The sequence below is a fragment of the Rhinatrema bivittatum genome, chromosome 1 (genome assembly GCF_901001135.1).
Source record: "Rhinatrema bivittatum chromosome 1, aRhiBiv1.1, whole genome shotgun sequence".
Classification (NCBI taxonomy): domain Eukaryota; kingdom Metazoa; phylum Chordata; class Amphibia; order Gymnophiona; family Rhinatrematidae; genus Rhinatrema; species Rhinatrema bivittatum.
The window spans coordinates 300,569,317-300,591,659 of NC_042615.1; the positions used below are offsets into that span (position 1 = coordinate 300,569,317).

The 22,343-nt window shown below is 42.6% G+C and overlaps 1 protein-coding gene across 2 annotated transcripts in view; it reads right to left on the bottom strand.

Annotated features, from left to right (window-relative positions):
- GSTCD (glutathione S-transferase C-terminal domain containing) overlaps positions 1-22,343 on the bottom strand; it is a 390,707-nt gene that overhangs the window by 216,952 nt on the left and 151,412 nt on the right. For both annotated transcript variants that reach the window (XR_003855814.1, XM_029596910.1), the window contains exon 5: positions 10,499-10,592. Coding sequence is in view for 1 of the 2 variants with exons in the window: in XM_029596910.1 (XP_029452770.1) it covers positions 10,499-10,592 (94 nt within the window). In the remaining variant the exon portion in view is untranslated. The remainder of the gene's footprint in view (positions 1-10,498; positions 10,593-22,343) is intronic.

Below are 22,343 nucleotides of genomic sequence, written 5' to 3' on the forward strand. Positions count from 1 at the left end.
TCAGATAACCACTTTCCCTGTTTAGGATAACCAAGCCTATACATTTCTTCCTCCTGTGGGTTCTGTTATTAGTTGCCTGAACAGTGTCCCCTGCAGGGAGCTGCAGATGGGATGCTCCAAATTACTAGTTCTCTAACCCAGTGGTTCTCAACCTTTTTCTCATCGCAGAAGAGCTAGGGCAGAAAATGCTTGGGAAAAGGTGGAAAGAAGTAGGGGCGAATGGGATAGAGAAGGTAAAAAATGGAGGGTGAGTAGAGGCAAAGTATATAAAATGTGGAGGGATGGGAAAGAAGGCATGTGTGACACTGCTCATTACAATTCACAGCTGAAATAAAAAATAAAGATCCAGTATTATTTTTATTGATAAGAATGACACAAGGGAAAGATAAGTACTTTGTCTGAACAGAAATTGCATAAACAGTAAAAATTCCATACCAAAACACCAGTTTCCAGCACTCAAACAGTAACCACCTTACCTAAGAAAAGACAACACTGAAAATATTATACCAGGCCTTAAGGCACCAATACATCTCCTATTAGGAAAACAGACCAAGCCAGGCTGCTATAGAGCCCTACACAGAAACTACACGCCAGCTGAATACCTCTCCTCGGTCACATGTGCAGATCCTTACCTAACAAAGAATAAAGAGACCATAAAGCATAACTAGAAACATGCAAACAAAAACTGAACTGGAAACCGCAACAAGCCAGAGAGACTGTATGCAGTGTAACAAAGGAAAAAGAAAAATTTCACCAGTCCTCAAAACAAATCTAGAAACATAAAATCAATAACAGTAAAACCATACTAACAAAAGGAACAGATTTCAAAATAGCTGATGAATGGAATATCCAATAATTAAAAACTCATATAAAAAATTAAGTTGACTTAGAAAATAACCATTGCTATTACTAGCAAGAGTAACATGGGATAGACTTAGTTTTTGGGAACTTGCCAGGTTCTTATGGCCTGGATTGGCCACCGTTGGAAGCAGGATGATGGGCTTGATGGATCCTTGGTCTGACCCAGAATGGCATGTTCATATTTCTAGATACTAATAAAATATTTCAAAATAGTAGACACAAAGACCCAATAATGAAAAATAAGGATAAAAAATGCTTTGCTCTGCATACCTGTGAACGTTTCATATCCAGGTGCCCTGAGATTGTTTTGAATTTGCAGGAGGAGGGATGGTTTGCTTGCAACTTTCTTCTCTCTCTATCACACACAAGCTCTCTCACTCACATTGACTCTCAATCACACACACATACACATACACATGCTCTCTCATTTATATAGGCTCTCAATCATGCACATATACACATGCTTTTTCTCTCTCACTTATATTGGCTCTTAATCACACATTTACACACATGCTGTCTGGCTTTTCACACACATACAGGCTTTCAATCACACACTTATATACATGCTGTCTCTTTCACTTACACAGAGACTCTCAATCACATATTCACATACTCTTTTAACCACACCGGCTCTCAGTCACACACAAACACACATGCTCTCTCTCTTACTTATACACTCAAGCTCTCAATCATAGATATACATGATCTCTCTCACGTACATATATAGGCTCTCAATCATACACTTACATTCATGCTCGCTCTCTCACACACAAAGGCTTTCAATCACACACAAGCTCTCAATCACAATCACACACTTATACATACAGGCTCTCAATCCCTCACTTACATACATGCTGTCTCTCTCTCTCACACACACACACACACAGGATCTCAAACACATATGCTTGCTCACTCACTCTTTCCCCCCCTCCCCCCACCAAATTAATGACAGCAGCAGCCTCCTTCATTTCCTGCCTTAGCGGTAGCAGCAGCCTCCTCCACTTCCAGCCCTTGTGGCCTCGAGAAAGGACTCCCATCCACCGCAGGAGCTGATGTTGCTCCTCTTTTGCTCTGCACCACTCTGCTGTTCTTCAGGCAGCACCTCTCTTCTTCGGGATGACACTGTACGCATTAGCATGGTCTCTTCTTCCCACACACGTGGCCTCTGCATACCACTTCCTCTTCCCATCTCACTGCGGCCCAGAAGAAGAGACTATGCTGGCTCCGCTGACTCCAGCTCTCCTGCCACGTTCTGCCCGGACTATCAGCATTTTAAGCCCAGGCAGAGGATGAGTTCCTATTTTGCTGGGGCAGGGGGAGCAGCTGGGTCAGCGGGAGGACCAGGAAGTGTGGTAACACACCTGCATGTGCTTGGTGACACATTGTCACTCACGACTCACTGGTGTAGAACCGCTGCTCTAACCAGCCAGTCTGGTTTTCAGCCATAATGAATAGGCACGAGATATATTTGCACATAACAGAGCATGAAAATATATCCCATACATATTTGTTGGTGGATATCCTGAAAAATAGACAGGTTAGGTAGTTACCTAGGACCAGGTTGAGGATCACTGCTCTAAATGACATCTGGCAGCCCCCTCCCCCCCGGTTTCCATTATAGAACGACTTACACTAAATCTGTAACTACTTTTCCTGCAATACAGGTCGGTGGATTACACCAATACAAATGCTGATCAATTTCCTGTCTGTGGGGTTAAAACAGTATCTTTTGTTATGCTCGTACTCCCTGTGCTTCTGTTGTATTTATGGCTTTTTCACATATACTGCTCCCTTCCTACCCATGCCGTCTATTCTGAACAGAGAGCAGCTGTAGTCATGGAGCTCATTATACTAAATCGAAGGAATAAAAGAAACTTCCAGGTTAAGCTTTGTCATTACTGCCTCTCTTTTTATTGCCCTATTATTTTCCCTTGTATATTTACACATTTTTGAAATGTGTGTGCTATGTAATATGGCTACATCCCATGTTCTGGCTTATTTCTCCCGCGCATATCTCAGCTATTCATGCTGTACTTGTACTTTATGGAGGCAATTTTCAAACTATCCACATTGAGAGAAAGTCCACAAGAATTTTTTACCCACAGACTTTGCACCAGTTTACAAAGGAAAAGTATTTATTTATTTATTTATTTATAACTTTTTTTTTATACCGAAGTTCAGGTAACAGAATTACTTATCACTCCGGTTTACATTATAACAAGTAAAAAACAATGACAACATATAAAGTATGTATATACCTTTGCTTTGAAACTTGCTGTGGGTACGATGTGCCTGTGGCCATTTGCACCTGCTTTTCTTGTGGGTATATTTTTCATGGAAAAGTATGAATGAAGATGTAAAAATGCAAAATGCAAAATAGTAACAGTAGAATGGAATAGACTTAGTTTTTGGGTACTTGCCAGGTTCTTATGGCCTGGATTGACCACTGTTGGAAACAGGATGCTGGGCTTGATGGACCCTTGGTCTGACCCAGTATGGCATGTTCTTATGTTCTTAATTTACATGCCCATGTTTTCTTCCCTGACTGAAACACATCCCCAGGAACCAGTGTTCTCTCCATGCTCTTGGTTGCACACAACTTCAGTCCCTCTTGTGCACAATTGCTGTTTCTTCATGCTGATTGAGACTTAGTTGCCTTCTAACTTCACTGCTTGGTAGCCTGCAGCCAATCTTCTCAGCTTATGTGGCTCCTCCCCCCACATGCATCCTGCAACCAATCAGCTGAGTCTGAGAGCGTCCTCCAACCCATTTCCTACTGTCCTGCTCTGGGGATGGGGTTGCCAAAGTCGGAGATTCTCTGCCTTCTTCTCTTTCTTGCTGCGGCCTGTGATCAATTAGCTCACTCCTGCGGCCTAGCTATATATAGGCAGGAGAAGCAGAGATAAGCCCGTTGCTGGAATGTGATTTGTTGCCTTTTGCCTCCATGAATAGGTAAAGGAGGGAGGGAACTGCTGTGGCTTGTGTTCTAAGAGGGAGGGGGGGGGGGATGCTTGCAGTGGGACGGATACTGGGAAAAGGGAGAAAGAAGCATGGTGCAGGTGCTGGAAAAGAGACAGAAGAGGCGGGGGCAGGTACTGAAAAAAAGACAAGAGAGGCAGAGGGCACAGATGGAGAAAGGCAGAAGAGCTAGGGCAGAAGACGCTTGGGAAAAGGTGGAAAAGAAGTAGGGGCGGATGGGATAAAGAAGGAAACAAATGGAGGGTGAGTAGCGGCAAGGTGTACAAAATGTGGAGGGATGGGAAAGAAGGCATTATAGAAATGAGGAATGATTTGAAGATGGAAGAATAGGAGAAAGAGGTCGAGGAGATGGAAGACATATTGAACAGAAGTGGAGGAGAGAGGAAAATGGTGAGTGAGCTGATTGCTATTAGAAAAGTTAAAGTGGGGTGAGAATAGGATGGCAATAAACGGGAGATGAAAGCTGAGAATGAGGGAGAAAGACAGAGCTTAGGTCCCTGGTGGCTGAAGTGGTAGGTAGCAGGTGGCAACGCTATGATAAAATGAGTACATGGGCAGGGGAGGGAAGGGTAAAGCAACACACAATGGGACCCCCTCCCCTGTACTCTTGTAAAGCTATGTGCATCCACCTACTCCTAAAAAATTAATGTCATATTTGGGGTGGAGGTGGTATGGGGAGGAACCACTCCTGCCAAAATTACGTGCCCCATGGCAGTGCCCGTCCAAGCACTCCCACAAAAAGACTAAGGGGAATATTGCTGGGAACGCGTCCTCTCAGTGCAGCTAAAAGTTTGCACGTTGTAGTTTCACAACATATGGCCTGTTGGTCACACTTGGGGAGGGCACTTTTCAGACGTTTGATTTACTTGGGTAAAAAGCTCGTTACCTGCGTAAATCACTTTTAGAAAATTGCCCTCCACATATTTCAGTGTGACGCCTGCATGAAGCTCCAATACGGACCAGCCCTACAGTGCTCTTATGTGCTTCAGTTTATTATATTGATTGGTGCGGATAAAGTAGAAGCAGCTTTCAGAAATATTTTTTTAAAAAATTAATCTCTTGTTAAGAAATACATCTGAAGGAAAAAAATAAGGGTTTCAGAATTTTGTATGTGTGAATTGCTAATTAAATTATCTCAAAAGTGTCTTGCTGCCACTTTTACGTACAAAAATATCTTTGGGCAGCAAGACTTCAGTTTGATTTAACGAAAAAGGGGTTGTGGTGGTCACTAGGCAATTTCCTCCTGCTCCTTTGGGCTTCCAGTTAAATCGGAACCAGCATCTGTTGGGCTACAGGTGCCATAATCCTCCTTTAACCCCTGCCACCTCAGACCAGCCATTACTGGAACAGTCCTCGGCTAGGGGCTACAAGTCTTAAGACTTGGCTCTGAATCTGAGGACCACTAGGTGCCGCCATTGAGCAATGGCTGAGATCGCGCCCAGGCTTCCCCAGCCAGGGGAGAAGGTAGGATCAGAGAGTGAATCCCAGGCCTTCTGCGCAGCAGTGTGTGCACCATTTACCACGTGAGGCAATGGGCTCGTCCTGTCTTACAGTCACTTTGAGTGACTGGTAAACTTAAAATGCACTTACATAATCAGCAACACAAGCCAAATATATGACTTCTAACCTGTTTCCCCTGTAAAGGCAATTTTAAGAGATCCAACTGCTAAGGATCAACTTGAGCACATATTCTGCCTGCTAAACGACAAGGAACGTGTCTAGTTCATTTATGACAACGGTTGCATTCCTAAAACCTAATCAGTGACATTTATCTGATGCACAAAGTAAATGGCCACTGTAAGTTACTGAACTTAAGAACAGCCAGTTCTTCTTATTATTTGCTACCATTTATATTTTAAGATGCTATGGATGCAAGACAAAGATTTCAAGAGAAAAGCAAGGATGAGTTTGTCAACAGTGGCATTAATGAAATGTTTGAGCTGCAAATGTGCTGACAGAAACAAAATGCTTCTTTACAGAACACTTAATTCATGCTTGAGCCCTACCTGATTATCACTCAACATTCCCGTCAAGAATGGTTTTAAATATCATTAAAAGATATTGCAGGGTTTTATTAAGGCCACAGGTATAAACATTTTTCTTCTGGTTCATCTACAAGTGAAGTTTTAGGACCATTTAGCTGGTTTTATCCAGAAAGGATATTCAGGGGCTGATGAGAGAGAGAGATACGAAGGATTAGCCTCAGCATTTTTACTCTGTTTTAAATGTCCAAAGCTCTATTTCCAAAAGGGATTCAATTACTTTATGTATAAGGCAATATTATTTTGAAAACAGATCCTTCACTGTTGAGCACTGGCCTTTACAATACTGAATCCTTCCTTAGGCTTCTTGGTTCCTACAGTATGCTTGACAAAAAACTTCTAACAGCAATTTATTAAAGGTGGTATTGCATATATTTTCAGAACAAATATGTATCTAAGAAGATCCTGTCCATATGCTTTGATAATGTTATCAGTAGACAACTTGTTGGGGCATGCATACATACAAGGATTCGAAAACGTCTCCAGAAATTACTCACCAGGGAAAAAATGTACTCATCAAGTACTCTCAATGCATTTTTTTGAGAGGGGAAAGGTAAAATAAGTGTATATGGTGAGTGCATTTCTTTCTTTCCTGGTATGTGTACTCTGTGCAGCCCTCTCACCTTTCTCCCCCTCCTCCCATATCTCTTCTCCCCAGCTTTTTCGATTTCCTCTCTCTCCCCCCACTCTCACCGCAGCCCTCTCATGGTTTTCTTCCCCTCAGTCCTCTCATGCTCTTCCCTCCCTGACCCCGAACCTTTCTTCCCTTCCTACGATTTCACTGCTGCTTCACAGGGCTTGATGGGGGTCACAGATGCTTCCTCCTCTTCCTGGGCCTGCTACCTCATCTTGGTCCGAATAAGGATGAGGATTCTGCCTCTTCCACAGCCCCAACTAGAGCCAAAGATGCCTACTGCCTCCCGGAGCTGGTGGGAGCTGTAGACTACCACGCTTCCTGCTCCTGAAGCCATCTTGTCAGCAGTTTCACCCCAGGCAAGTGGATTTTTAAAAAATTCTACGTATCTAGTAGAAAGAAGCCAATTTACTCCATTACTTTGTAAATTCCAAAAAGAAAACAAGAAGCACCCTACTGAACGATGCTCACGCTCAAAGCTTCATTACAAAAAAACAGATTATGTGTAACTTCCTGGCTCTCAAGGATATTGGTTGGGCACCAGGCTGCTTTCCCATGGAAGGGAGGGGGAGAGTTTTACTTCATGGAGCCTCCAGCACAGTCTGGCTTTACAATCGCAGCCAGCACAAAAAAAGGTGGCTGTTCCAAGGAAATCTTTTATTTATTTATTATTTTACTTATTTATTTATTTTTATATACCAGTGTTCGATTTTACATATCACATTCATTTACATTTAAACAAAATTTGCAGGAACTCATGCGTTACCTTTGTCAAATACATTAAACATTTAAATATGGGGATTGTTAACAAGGGATATAAAAGAACATGGGGAATGGCTAACACTACGGGATGCACGAAGGGGTGCACAAAGGGGAGTGCCCCTTTGTCGTGCCCCGTTGGCGTGCGACGCACGGCACGCAACGCCTGGTATTCTGGCGCAGTTTAACGTCCGTCACAGTCCTCAGTGATGTCAGAGGGGGCGGATTTCCCGATCGAGGATCACACACCGCCCCTCCCCTCTCAGTTCCAGATGGATTCTTTCACCTTTTGTTTCTTTCTTTCTGTCTCTCTCATCACTATTAGTTATTTCAGGGAGCCTGGTGGTGATGGTTTGTGGCATCCCTGTGCGCAGGCAGCCGGTGTTCTGGCGCCGTTTTACTGAAAGGGGATGACTTACGTGCTTGTATCAGCCACGCTTCCCAGAGTTTGAAATAATCTTCAGAAACAGTACCTTCAGACACACAGAGCGAACATCCACATTCAAACTGAGACACTTCTCAGCTTCTCCTGCTAACCTGTGCCCTATGGGTATACCGGATTTAGTTTGTCGGCATGGGGAAAACACATGCACTCCATAAAACTCTTTCTGGGGCTGCAATGTCAATCAATAGACCCCAAATGTCTCTTCCCATGCGGTTACTTTTACACTGCTGGCTGCTCTGCTGAGATGACTAGGGGCTGGGGCTGGGAATGCTGCATCTCATGGTCCACGAGCTCTAAGGCGGACAAGTAGCCTCCCTGAACTTACTATCAACCTCACACCACTGACTCAGAGAAAGAACGTACAGCATAAGGGAGGAGGAGTAGCCTAGTGGTTAGAGCAGTGGACTATGAACCAAGAGACCAGGGTTCAAGTCCTGCTGTCGCTCCTTGTGAACTTGGGCAAGTCACTTTACCCTACATTGCCTCAGGTACAAAAACTTAGATTATAAGCCCTCTAGGGATAGGGAAATACCTACAGTACCGGAATGAATGTAAACCGATGTGATATCTCAATCGAATGTCAGCATATATAAAAAAAATAAATAAATAAATAAATAATAATAATATCAGCCTCAGTAAGAATTCACTGAATACATTAAGATGTTCATGGGCTTCCACAGTCAGAATCTTGGAGCACAAATAACATTAGGGAACATCATCATATCCCTCCACCTCCATATTTTTTTCCACACAGTTACTCCCCCCGTGGGAGTCAGTCTAACTCGGAGATCCCCTTCCACTCGTGTCTCCATCCCAGCTGTGTTTAAGGGATACCCATATCAAAATTCATATCCAAAGAGGACCCAATGCAGCTTCCCATTTACATGATTTAGTCGCTCATCCTCTAGTCATTGACCTTCCCTCCCGAACTCCACACCTCCATCCTCTCAACACAGTTTCCATGGCCTACTGCACTTCTAGGGATCCTCGGGGGGCCCGCCTCTTCTCAGATGCACCCCACTCCTGAGAACCTGGTTCACTACTTCAGTGGGAGAAATCCTTGCTGCTTCTTCTCGCCTCCTGGTTCATTCCTCGGGAGGAGGAAAAACCGTTCCTTCACAACCTTGGGCCTTTCACCTTGAGGGGAGGTGCCCCTACAGGGTCCCACTCCCACACACACTTGCAGAGACACAGGCACAACCAGGCAGACACACACTAGTCACAAGTAGCCACACATATAGGCTCCCCCCCAAGCACACACACATGCAGATAAAAACACACAGGCCCCCCCCCCAGGCAGAAGCATCCATGTGCACCCACAGGAGTGTACACACACAATCTGTAATTGAGCAGACAACCTGAGCAAAGCCATATACTGTTTGCTAATATGCTCTGTTGTGAAACCCTGCCTCTCATTCTCCAACACACAGGGATAGGCAGGCATCCACACAAGCTCGCACAAACACGCAGAAGCATACACAAGCTTGCATATGTTGACACACACATACATATACTCATACATGGGACATATGCAGAGGCAGGCAAAAGCACACACACAAGCAAGTTCAGGCACACACACACACACACAGGCACCTCCCATACACAGACCGGTAAAGGCCCTCCCCCACACCCACAGGTACATACACACATGTACACACACCCAGACAACCCAAGCAATGCTGGGTACTTTCTGCTAGTACAAAACAAAACTATAGTTTAATCAAAGCAGCAAAGGGCATCTAGATACATTTTAATGACATTTACAATTCTTGCCCTTCTGGGTTTACTTTCCCAGTCTGTCATTCCTGTAGAACTGTATTTGCCTATTCCAAGAAAAAGCAATAAGCAGCAAAAATATAGCCAATTCCTAATAGTATTATAACCTATGGGGAAAAAGCAATCGTGTCAAAGAGAAGCTGATGGGGAGTTCCTAAAGTAATGATAAGGATATATAAGTAAATTATTTAACCGTGAGGATCTGTGGGCAGTTCTTGTCTTTCCGCCAGCAAGAAACCACAGCAGGCCATGTGTACATGCTGTCTAATCCTCCAGCTCTATGGCTTGGAAATCCAGCTAGCGGCCATGTTCTTCCAGTACTGCCACGCTTATAAACCAGCCTAACACCATGCACAGTGCCAAAGCTTAGGGTTCCTAGTCTGTTTTGTTTTACATTGTTCTCTTGTACTTTCTTCTTGTACCTTGCCTGACTCTAATCTTGTGGCCAAAATATGAGGCCTTATGAGTGTCCCCCTTTCAGGCCTGTGTATTCTATGCTCCTGCTTTGTTTAGTGTTCATGTCTGTTGTTTTGCCTTGCCTTTGTGTTCTCACCTGTTCCTAGTTATTTTGTGTTTCCTCGTCTTTTTTTTTTTTTATTAAGTGGACACTTTTGTGAATATTGTCCCCGAATTGGTCCTGTCCTGCTCTCCTGGACACCTTCAAGTTCTCTGGTGTGGGTCTCCTCATGTTCCTGCTGTCCAAGCCTTTCCAACCACCAGTGCCTGAGGGCTCAACCTGAGGGGGAAGGTGGCCGGTACAGGCAGCAAATGCTCGGCTCCTGACTTGTTCGGATCTAGCCCCACTCCTGCTCTGGGGTCACAGCCCTAGCAACATAACATCACATCAACTACCATGGAGAGAGGGCGATCTGGTGTTAATTGTGGCAATTCTTCTGTTTAAGTTAGGGATAGAAACAGAACATAGCACATAAAAGACAAAACCAAACATTTTGTACTACAAGAAAAGATACGTTTTGGGAGAATAAAAGCCCAAACACCCACCTTCAGCTGGGCTGACTTCTGCAGGGAGACTTTTCCAGTCAAGAGTCCAACCAGGGCAGGGGTGTGGAGAAAACTTGGCTTCGATCCCTTTCTCCTGCACGTCAGAACAAAACAATAATTTGATGCAGTTTAAATAAATACACACCAAAGCATCACAAATAATTGGATAATTCTGATCTTTCATTTCCTTTGTAATGGGCACTTGATGAAAAATAAAAAGAGCACAAAATGAAGCATTCAATGGGATCTGAAGATAAGTAATATTTATCCCTGAAAGAAGCCTAGGTTATGTCAGCTTTATCAATTTTAAGTGTTACCAGTCATATCTAAAAAAAAAAAAAAAAGTCATAGTTTTCAAAGGCTCCTAAAATTCAGCTTACACCTTTGAGTTCTTTGAATTGCTAATTTTACATTGTTTTGGTTTTTTTAAATTTCCTTTTACAAGTTAGCTTCAACTATGGCTCCTTGGTGAGCAAACAGGAGTCTTGCAAAACACAGTCACTTGCCTTTTCTCTTTGATCATAAATACTATCATTTTCCATGGTTCCCTTCCTGAAAATTCTCTATTCCCCAGTGCATTTTAATGGAAAGATTGATGCTTTCTCTCTTTTCTCTTACCAAATCGCATGGTTGATATGTGGCCATACAGCAATTTCTTTTTAACAGACTGTCTAACTTTATAGGATTATTCTCTTAAAGTGAATAACGCCCTATTACACTACAGCATGACAACCATGTAAGCATTTCAAATTAGGTCTTATACGACAGTAAGCTAAACCAATGTTATCAGTTCTATAGATCCTGCTTATTAAAAATGATTTGCTGGATATTTATTTTTTTAAAACCTTCAATCTGTGAAAAAACTGGAAAGAAGCAATGCTGTTTCATGACATTTTAAGCACTGCTAAAGCAAAGTATATAGTGGTTTTACTCAAACTCTGAATTTAAACAATTATGGCCTCTGGAGTCAGGATTTTAGGTTCACAAAATGCACTGCCACTTTTATGACTAGTGGAGGGAATTCTATATCCTAGCACAGAAGCTAACAATGTGTACTAAAGGCAGTGACCACAGCCATATCTAATTACAAATTTATTCAAAATATCAAAAAATACAACATGTCAATTTCATCAATATCTACAATCATAAAACACACACAATGCAGGTGAAAGATAAACATCATAAATCATCCGTTTTAACATGGGACTAAAGACAAATTTTACACAGCACATAACGCAAAAAACACTCCACACTTTACAACCCCAATTCATCGAAAAAAAGCAAAACTTGACAAAACCTTCACGTTATCCTTCATTTGAATCGATCAAGTCCCAACAGACTAATTCATCAAAAGGTCTCTACATAAATGATTTCCCTAAAGAAGAATACATTTTTAGTCCTGATGTCAAAAACAAGGGCAAGACAATTTAAACTGCTGACTTGCATATAAGTCTGAAAGTAGATACTTGCAGCATTTCTCTTATATAATCCAGAAGAATGCTTTCATATAGTTCAATCAAAATATGTCATGTCCTGTCTCCACACATATGGGAATATTTTGGTTGACCTTCGTGAAAGTATTCTTCCAGATTATATAGAAGAAACTCTGCAAGAATATATTTTTCAGACCTACACGCAGGCCTGCAGTTTAAATTCCTTTACCTGTTACTGACACCAAGACAGAGTTTTTCTTCTAAAGAACTTTTTTTGCTGTAAATCATCTATATAGAGACCTTTTGAGGAATTAATTCACTGGGACTTGATCAATTTAAATGAAGGATAACTAACAAAGGTTTTTTGTGATGAATTTTGATCGATGAAAATTGTGGGGTTTGTCTTTTGTACAATGTTAAAATTCATATTTAGTGACAAGGTTTGCCCTTTACCTGTGTTGTGTGTGTTTTATGGTACTGAGATTGATGAAATTAAATGCTTTAGTATTTTTTTTTTGATATATTGAATATACTTGCTTACTGGGAATTCGGTATGTACAGGATCCAAAGAGTTAAAGATCTGACCAGTGTCTCATTCCCAGGAAGCAATTTACCAGCTCACAACTCACAATGCGAGCAGATTTCAACTATGAAGATTATACTGAGACCTCATTAAATAGTTTCCAAAACAGATAGGTGAGCGCAGCCTGCCAATAAAATGAAAGCAATCAGTGGAGTCAACCATGAATTTACAGCAGAACTGCTTTTCTTTCAGATATTGAGCTCTGATTTATACTCTACATCACAGAGCAGTTGTACTTCTAATACGAACACTCTATCTCATATGACATAAATATCTGGTTTTGTGTGTGCAAATTTCTCCTCATTATATGTTGGCTGAACTATCATATTTGCCTCATTCTCCCCCGACCCCGTTCTCAAAATGAAGATTAGTGTTTCCATTTCCACCTCCATGTACTCTGGGTACCTGCAGTCTTGCTTTTATATGGGAACATGGAAACTACAAAGACTAGAGTGCCTTATGACAGGAGTTAAAAAACCAGGACTCATCAAGAAATAAAGTCTCAATAGTTTATTTACCAGCATATCACAGCATTGCCACCCCACCCATGGTTTATTTAATTTAAGGGACACTTCATTTTCGAGTGCTCCTTTTAAGAAGAAAACAGGAGTTCCTAACTTTAAAAAAAAAAAAAATTATGGTTATGCAACCAAGAGACGTACAATAAGACTTCCTTTTTGAAAGAAAAAAACTCCTGTGGGGCTTGAAGCGCTCAGCTAGCTGTCAATCGAAGTCCCAGCCATCCTTGCCTTACAATGTTCTGTGTTTTCTCCTGTTTGCCTCCAGCACTGTCCCCATCTGTGTCAGAGGGAACACCACATACCTGCCAGATGCTGGAATCTGCAGCTGTCCATGTCTCTGACAGATGGGTCTCGCCATCTGTCAAGTAATAACCTTCTTTAAAACAGGCCATTTCCATTTAATTAAAAATTATATTGGTAGTTCCAACTTATTTTTATGCACAATGGAACCTGAATTTCAGTTTGCTAGAACCAGACTTTGGTAGCAATGCTGGTATTCATTGAGAAAAGGGTAGAGCTGAAGTAGGAACAAAACCACACACAGACAATGCTATTGGACCAGAGAAGATACATCCAAGGATATCTAAGGATCATAGGGGTTAGCAGTTTCACTGACAGCTCTGCTCAGTCACTTGCAGGAGACAGGAGTGGTTTCAGGGGACATGGACACATGTGGTACCTCTCCAAAAAAAAAAAGAAACCCAAAAAACTGGGAACAGAAATGGAGACTGGTAACTACAATTCAGTTGGTTTGATTGCTGAACAAGATCATATAGTCTCTGCAGTATTACAGTAAGGAAGGAAAAATTGGCAGACTTGATTGTAATATGGGTAGCCAGGACCAATGCTTCTGCCTGTGCCCATCCCTTCACAACAGAATAAATACACACAGAACAAAATTGGGGATCCAACAGGCCGCAGCTTTATTACCAACACCCAGGAGCCCGAGCTAGGTAACCATAACATAAAGTTCCCCCACCACCGTCCATCCGCCACTGACCAGTAAGATGGGCAGCCTGTTTGAAGTGACATCATTGGCAGCCCATCCCACGCCACCACCCAGCAAGGAGCCAATCGTGTCGACCCCCATCACTGTTCTGCAAGGAGTCGTACCAGCAACAACTGCACCCAGTTGTTCTGCTAGGAATCCCTGACATGACCCCCGTCAAGTCAGACAACTTTTAACCAAGGCTTAACCCCCCATTTGGCTCGGGCTACCCACCCCTCCTCATCCTTTTGTAGCTGCGACAACCCCCCCCACTGAATAATGACAACAACCAATAGGGGCGGGCGGGAGGGATGCAGTGTCAGGCACAGCAGCGGGCAAGTGAGGCTTGCCCAGCAGCGTGCCAGGGAGACCACCCCGGCTCCTCCCACTCCCAGCTACCCCCAGACAATCAGATCCCCAGCAGCCAGTGGTTTAAATTTAAACCACCAAATCCCTAACTTACAGACTGCACCCACGGGCCACAAACGCCTCCCCCCACTAAACCTGACCTGCCAGGCACCTGGCACCATATTACAACGGCCAGGCACGTACGGAACCTGCCTGACCTTATAGACTTGCGGTTTTTAACCTGCCACCAATTTCTATGTTAGAAAGAAAGAAGAGAGGTCTAGGGTTATAGTAGATGGATTGAGAAAGAAACAGAAGAAGATATATGAAAGCCTCAGATCAGAAACAGACAACTAGAATTTGGAGACGCTCCTAACAATATATGCAAAGTTATGAGACAGAGCGCTGTGACTATCAAATACTTATCTTTGGGGAAGCAACATCACTGAAGCGAGAGGAAGGTGATGAGAGCATCAGGGACCTGTCTTGGGGCTGTTTCTGCTCAATCTTTGTGAGTGAAATTACAGAGGGATAAGAAGGAAAAGCTTGCCTTTATGCAGATGGCACTAAGATTTGCAAAAGAATGGACACTCTTGAGGGAGCAGATAGAATGAGAAGTGATCTAAGAAAAACTCAAAGTGTGATCAAGTGCCTGGCAGTTAAGACTCAGTGCAAAAACACACATTTAGGGGTGCAGAAATCTAAGGAAGTGGTTGATGATGGAGAATAAGAAACTAATGTGGCACAATCGGGTCTGAGAATCTCAAGATACTGAAACAGTCTGAGAAGGTGACGGCCAGGTATTGCTTCCTAATAAGTCATTGGTGAGAAAGTATGTCTAATTCTGAAGACTGTACCTCAGATAAGCTGGAGGCAGTCCAGAGAAAGGCTACCAAAGGGGTGCAGTATCTGTACCAAGATCTATAGGAGACTTAAGGACCTATATATATGTATATCTAGAGGAAAGGCGAGACAGGGTAGATATGATAGAGACATTCAGATACTTCAAAGGATAAATCAAAAGAAAGAATGCTCTAGGACAAGAGGTCACAGTTTCGGGCTCCAGGGGGGTAAGATTCACTGAAAGGGTAGTAGATGAATAGAATGGTCTTCCAGTAGAGGTGGTAGAAACAAAATTAGTAACAGAATTCACAAAAGCATGGGACAAGCACAGAGAGTCCTTAGTCACAAACAAGTGAAGGGAACACCAGGGATCAACTGGAAACTATGGCTTTGTACCAGAAATGGAATTTGGTAGACTAAATAAGCTTAATGATAAAGACCTGCTATGCTATCATATTCAATAAGAATCAAGTGAAGTCAATGTTTATTTATGACACAGTTTTCCAAGAGAAAGAGTTCAAAGTGACTTACATCAGATTTCCAGCACAGAGATTATTCACAAAATTCAATAAGACATGTTTGAATATGGTGACTCGACAGTGTGCTGGGATTTCATGGATATTTCACAGGGAAAGAAGGAAAATGCCTTTCAGATTTTTATGTTTTTTAGAGTCAAGAGGATGGGGTAGTTTTCCTCAGGGGAAAATGACTTTGTTGGAGTGTTCATATGGAAGAGGGGAGCATTGGTTTTTCGGCGAAGCCAACTCGAACCAACAGTAAGAGGACTGTATGATGTTGCTCTAGGTTTAGGATTGGTTAGTGCCAAAGACTACCTCAGACAAGCAGATTTTCACCATTCTCCTGAAGGTAAAGGAAATTGGGGCCAGTCGTTCCATAGACTGGAGGCAACACCTGTAAAGGTCCTTTTCCTGGTAATTATGAGATCCTTGGGGATGGTATCATAAGGTGAGCCTGTGATCAGACAAAACATGTCTGTTATTTTTGTGTTTCAAATTAAACTATTATGCATCACAGAATAGCACAATCATTAAACAAACTGTAGCAATAAAGGAAATAACACGGGCCTGTTCAAAAGTTTGCATACTCTTGAATGTTTGGGCTGATAATATACACTCAGGTTGATATACACAGGTTGAAGAGGCAATGAAAGGTTGGTATCCACACCTGTGCCTTGTTTGATTGTAATTAGTGTCTGTTTATAAATAGTCAATGAGTTTCTTAGCTCTTGAGAGATCCTTGTGTATTTCATTCAGGGCTGCACTGACTTTGGTGGTTACTGAAGCATGGGGAAAGCAAAGGATCTGCGAGCAAAAGTAGTTCAAGTTTATAAATCAGGAAAAGGATATAAAAAGATATCCAAAGATTTGAAAATGCCAATCAGTACTGCTCAAACTCTGATCAAGAAGTGGAAAATTATGGGTTCTGTTAATCCTACGCCAAGGTCAAGTAGACCAAGAAAGATTTCAGAGACAACTGCCAGAAAAATGTGTCGGGATGCAAGAAAACCCACAAGCAACTTCTACTGAAATACAGGCTTCTCAGAAACAAATTGGTGTGGGTGTTTCAGCATGCACAATAAAATGAACAAAATGAACAAAAAATGGGCTGCATGGTAGAGTTGCCAGAAAAAAGCATTGCTGCACCAATGCTACAAAACAGCCCATTTACAATACACCAACCAGCACCTAGAGAAGCCTCAAAACTTCTGGAACAAAATAATTTGATGAGACCAAAATTGAACTTTATGGTCATAACCATAAATGCTATGTTTGGAGAGGAGTTAATAAGGCCTACGAAGAGAGGAACACCATCCCTCCTGTGAAGCATGGAGATGGATCTCTGCTAGGTTTTGTTTTGTTTTATTTTTTTTTGGCGGGGGTGGAGTGTGAGCTACAGTGGCACAGGGAATTTAGTCAAAATTAATGGCAGGATGAATGCAGCACCTTATCAGAAAATATTGGAGAAGAATTTGCATTATTCAGCCAGAAAACCCTGCATGGGTCGTACTTGGAATTTCGACCATGACAATGATCTGAAACATAAGGCCAAGTCGACCCTTCAGAGGCTTGAGCAGAAGAAAGTGAAGGTTCTGGAGTGGTCATCACAGTCTCCTGACATCAACATCACTGAGCCACTTTGGGGAGAACTCAAACATGCAGTTCCTGCTAGACAACCAAAAATTTACAGGATCTGGAGGCTTTTTGCCAAGAGGAATGAGCAGCTTTACCACATGATAAACAGAGGGCTTCATTCTCAACTATCACAAAAGACTGCAAGCCGTCATTAATGCAAAAGGGGGCAATGTACAATATTAAGAACAAAGGGTATGCAAACTTTTGAACAGGACCATTTTATTATTTCCCTTATTGCTATGGTTTATTTAATGATTGTGCTATTCTGTGATGCATAATAGTTTAATTTGAAACACATTAAAAATAACAGACGTGTTTTGTCTGATTGATCATGTTTTCTTAAAATGCTACACATCTTACAAATTCTGCGGTGGAGCGCACTGTTAACCCGCGTTTGGACGCGTGTTTTTGACGCGCTAGCTTTACCCCTTATTCAGTAAGGGGTAATAGCGCGTCGAAAACGCGCGTCCAACCCCCCCCCCCCCCCCCGAAACTAACAGCGCCAACAACATGCAAATGCATGTTGCTGGCCCTATTAGTTATTCCCGCACGATTCATTAAGTAAAATGTGCAGCCAAGCCGCACATTTTACTTTCAGAAATTAGCGCCGACCCAAAGGTAGGCGTTAATTTCTGCCGGCACCGGGAAAGTGTACAGAAAAGCAGTAAAAACTGCTTTTCTGTACACCCTCCGACTTAATATCATGGCGATATTAAGTCAGAGGTCCCAAAGTAAAAAATAATTAAAAATAAAAAAAAAATTAAAAAATTGTAATCGGCCCACAGCTTGAAAACCGGATGCTCAAGTTTGCCGGCGTCCGGTTTCCGAACCCGTGGCTGTCAGCGGGTTTGAGAACTGATGCCTGCATAATTGAGCATTGGCTGTCAAAAAAGAGGTGCTAGGGACGCGCTAGTGTCCCTAGCGCCTCTTTTTACCACGGGCCCTAATTTGAATAATTTTTTTTTCTGAATCGCACGCACAGGAGAGTGGCCTGTGTGCCCGTTCTCCCATGATTTTTACTGTATCGGCCTATATATGTGGTAAAAAGGCATACAAGCTTGCCTTCTTTTTGAATAGGAATTTATTGCTGTCTACTAATTCTTTTTTTTTTATGCATTTTTAAAAAATATTACAAAGCACAAAATCTTTGAACAGCAAAATTGGAGAAATAATCAAATCAAAAAAACATAATTTGCATGATCAAGCAAGAAAATTATCTCCAAAATGGAAACACTAGACAGATTAAGGAAGAACTAGAAACATATAGAGGAGATCATTACAATTGGTAGAATTATAAACTTAGGAAAAAGCGGTTTTAATAACACCCCATCATATTTATAACCTAGGAATTATCTTGGGCTGTTAAGCGGGCATTCTTTTTGGCCTTCAAGAAGTCTCACAATTGGTCTGGACTGAAAAAAATAAACGTATTAACATTTATCTTCAGGACACACATACAAAGGGTATCGAAGAAGAAAATTGGCACTAATATCCAAAGCATCTTGTCACATACTCAAAAAGGCTTTACATCGCTCTTGGATTCATTTGGCCAGGTCAGGAAATATCCGCACTTGGCCACCATAGAAGGAAACATTAAGATGTTGAAAATATTGCTTCAAAACTAAACACCCCGGGCTCATCAGGAACCGGAGCCCCGACGGAGCAAGGTGAAATAATACTCCGGGGAAATACAGGGCAGCTCTCCCTCACAGGTCAGGACCTCCACCCCTCTCTCCCTTCTCTTGAGTCCCTCTGTTACTAATTATAATTCTTTTTCTGCATAAGGAGTGCTCATGTTTGTATCATGCTATTTTTCTGTAAAGCTTCAAATCATTAAAATCATAAAGAAACAATCTGTATTGCAACTTCATTCTTGTGTTAAGGATCAAAAGGTTCGGATTGCATATACCAGTTCAAAGAATGCGAAGAAACATATTTTGCCTGTATTACCTACAGTAGAAACATCAGCATTACACACATTAAGGAGAGACATACTTTGAGGTCACTATAGATGTGGTCCCTGCTTGATCTGCACTAATACTCATCAAACAAAGGATTTTATTAATCCTGTAGATCATCACAGATGTGTGTTGCAGCATTTTATATTTTGAACATCAGATTATATGCTTTATATAATTTTGGCCCGTGTTTAAATATATATATATAGGCAAAATTAAGAGACTTTTAAGAGAAGGCATTCTGGAACATTATTCAGAGTTGTTACATTACAAGCAGATTGTGATAAATTGCAGGAGGATACTGCGAGACTAGAAGACCGGGCATCTAAATGGCAGTTGAAATTTAAAGGTGAATTATAAAAGCCCAGCAGGTGTCAAATTCAGGAGATATGCACATAAGTCAGGTTTGTGTATGGCCACCGAATTTTAAAAGCTGCCCAGATGTGCGCATTAATGCCCACTGCGAGCACATCTCAAAAGTTTTCAAATAGGGGTGGGGCGTGGGCTGGTTAGGGCATCAGTGTTTTTGGAGCATGGCCAAGAGATGTGTGCATAAATATATATGCACCTGGGCACATGCCCAGATTTCCTGCTGCGTAAGGTTACTTCTGTCAAAGAGGAGGTGTAAGTTAAAAAATAAAAAGAACCATTTCTCAGGGGTTTAAAGGGTCTGGGGTAACTGGAGGGCATGCAAACTATCAAACAAGGGGGTTTTGGAGGACGTAGCTGTTAAATGGGTGAACTGGTGGATGAACTGGTGAAACTGGCAATGGCATGGATTCACACCCCTTTTAAAATTCCCCGAATTATGCTGCAGATGTTGTGAATTGTGCCCGGGGGACAGGCGCACGAGCGACTCACTCACCTTCCCAGATGTGGCCGTTGCTGCCAAGCCATTCTGCCACTCTGGCGCTGAGTCAACCACCTGACGACGATGCTGTCGCTGTTACATCTTCCTCTCTGCAGCTGGAGGGGAGCCGCCTGTTCTTCGTGGCCGGGAGCCCCGCCGCTGACTGCAGCCTCACTGATGTTCTGGCCTGGTCTTCACAGCCTGAGGGCTGCTGACTTCCATCTCTGCTCCTGCCCGGGACCGTCTCCCTAGGAAATATTGCGGTGCCTCCCGATGATCTCATCTCCTACCAGCCCTATAAAAGGGCTCTTCCATCAGTTCCTTGTTGCCTTTGCAATGGTTTGATAGCACCTTCAAGGTCTTCATTGGTCCTCGTTCCTTGCTCTATGTTCCTGGACTCTCGTTGGTTCCTGGATCCTGAGTCCAAGTCTTCATTCCTGCATTCCACGTCCCTCCTGGTAGCAGGTTTTCGACCTGTCCTGAGTCCTCGTCTGCTGGTCCAAGTCTCTGGAAGGTCCTTGGTTTTAAAGTCTTGTTCTGAGTTCCTGAATTTCAGGGACCCATCCCTGGTCCTGAGTTCCTGAGCCTGAATTAGATTTCCTGGGATCCTGTCCCTGGTTCTGAGTTCCCGAATCCTGTCCCAGTCTTCGGCGTTCTTGTTTCAGCCTCCACCAAATTCCTGAGTCTAGTGCCTGCACTGCTATTGTCAAGGTCGCGACCAGCCCACAGGTTGAGTAGGGCGTGCAGAGGTGCAGGGCGCTCCCAGAGTCTCCATCTTATTCCAAGCCTGATACCAAGTCCTCATCAAATTCCATGTTCAGAGTTTGCGCCGCTGACAGTGTGATCCATGGCCAGCCCCACAGGCTGTGTAGGGTGCGCTGCGGTACAGGGCTCTCCCGGAGCTTCATCTCATCCAAATCTTCAGTGCCTTTATCATATCCTTGTCTCCAGAGTCATCTTCAGTCCTCACTTTTGTCTTTCCTGAAGCACAAATCGTTCCCAAGCAGCGAGTCCGAAAGGACTTTCGGAGTGGCCGGAGGGCTGAGTCTCACTTCCTGTGCATGCAAGTTCAGCGAGGCCTTCAAGCCATGTTTCAAGTCAAAGGTATTCCCAATCCAGTCAGCCCGTGCCCAGATGTGTTCGCCCACCAGTGGTGTGGACCACGGCCAGCCTCCAGGCTGCTCAGGTCACACTACGGCATGGGGGCTCACACTCTCGAGTGTCCATCCGCACTCACAACAGTAGAAGTGGAGTTTAATCGCATAGGCACATGCCCACTTAAAACTGGGCACACATGCATGCAGTCAGGCTATTTTATAATGTATGCATGCACATTATAAAATGGCCATATATCTGGGCACACATGCGGTTTGAAACTTACTGTCTGAATGTGGACAAGTACAAAGTGATGCACATAGGGAAAAATAACCCACACTATAGTTACTTGATTGTTAGCTTCCATATTAGGAGTTGCCACCCAGGAAAAAGATCTAGGCGTTATAGTGGACAATATATTGAAATTGTCAGCTCAAGTGTGCTACGGCAATCAAAAAAGCACAGAATATTAGGACTTATTAGGAAAGGAATGGTGAATAAAACAGAGAATGTCATAATACCTCAGCATCACTCCATGGTGAGACCACACCTTGAGTACTGTGTGTAATTCTGGTTGTCGCATCTCAAAAAAAAAAAAATAGTTGTACTAGAAAAGATACAGAGAAGGACAATCAAAATGCTAAAGGGGATGGAATGATTCTCCTATGAGCAAAGGTTAAAGAGGTTAGGACTCTTTAGCTTGGAGAAGAGATGGCTGAGAGGATATGATAGAGATCTATAAAATCAAGAAAGGTCTAGAAATGGTAGATATGAATCAGCTATTTAATTTTTCAGATAATACAGGGACTAGGGGGCACTCCATAAAGTTAGCAAGTAACACATTTAAAACAAATCGGAGAAAGTTATTTTTCACTCAACGCACAATTAAGCTCTGGAATTCACTACAGTTAGCATAGCTGGGTTTAAAAAAAAAGTTTGGCAGAATTCCTGGAGAAGTCCATAAACTGTTATTAATCAAGTAAACTTAGGGAATAGCCACTGCTTATTGCCAGCGTTAGTAGCATGGGATTTATTTAATGTTTGGGTACTTGCCAGGAACTTGTATCATGGAT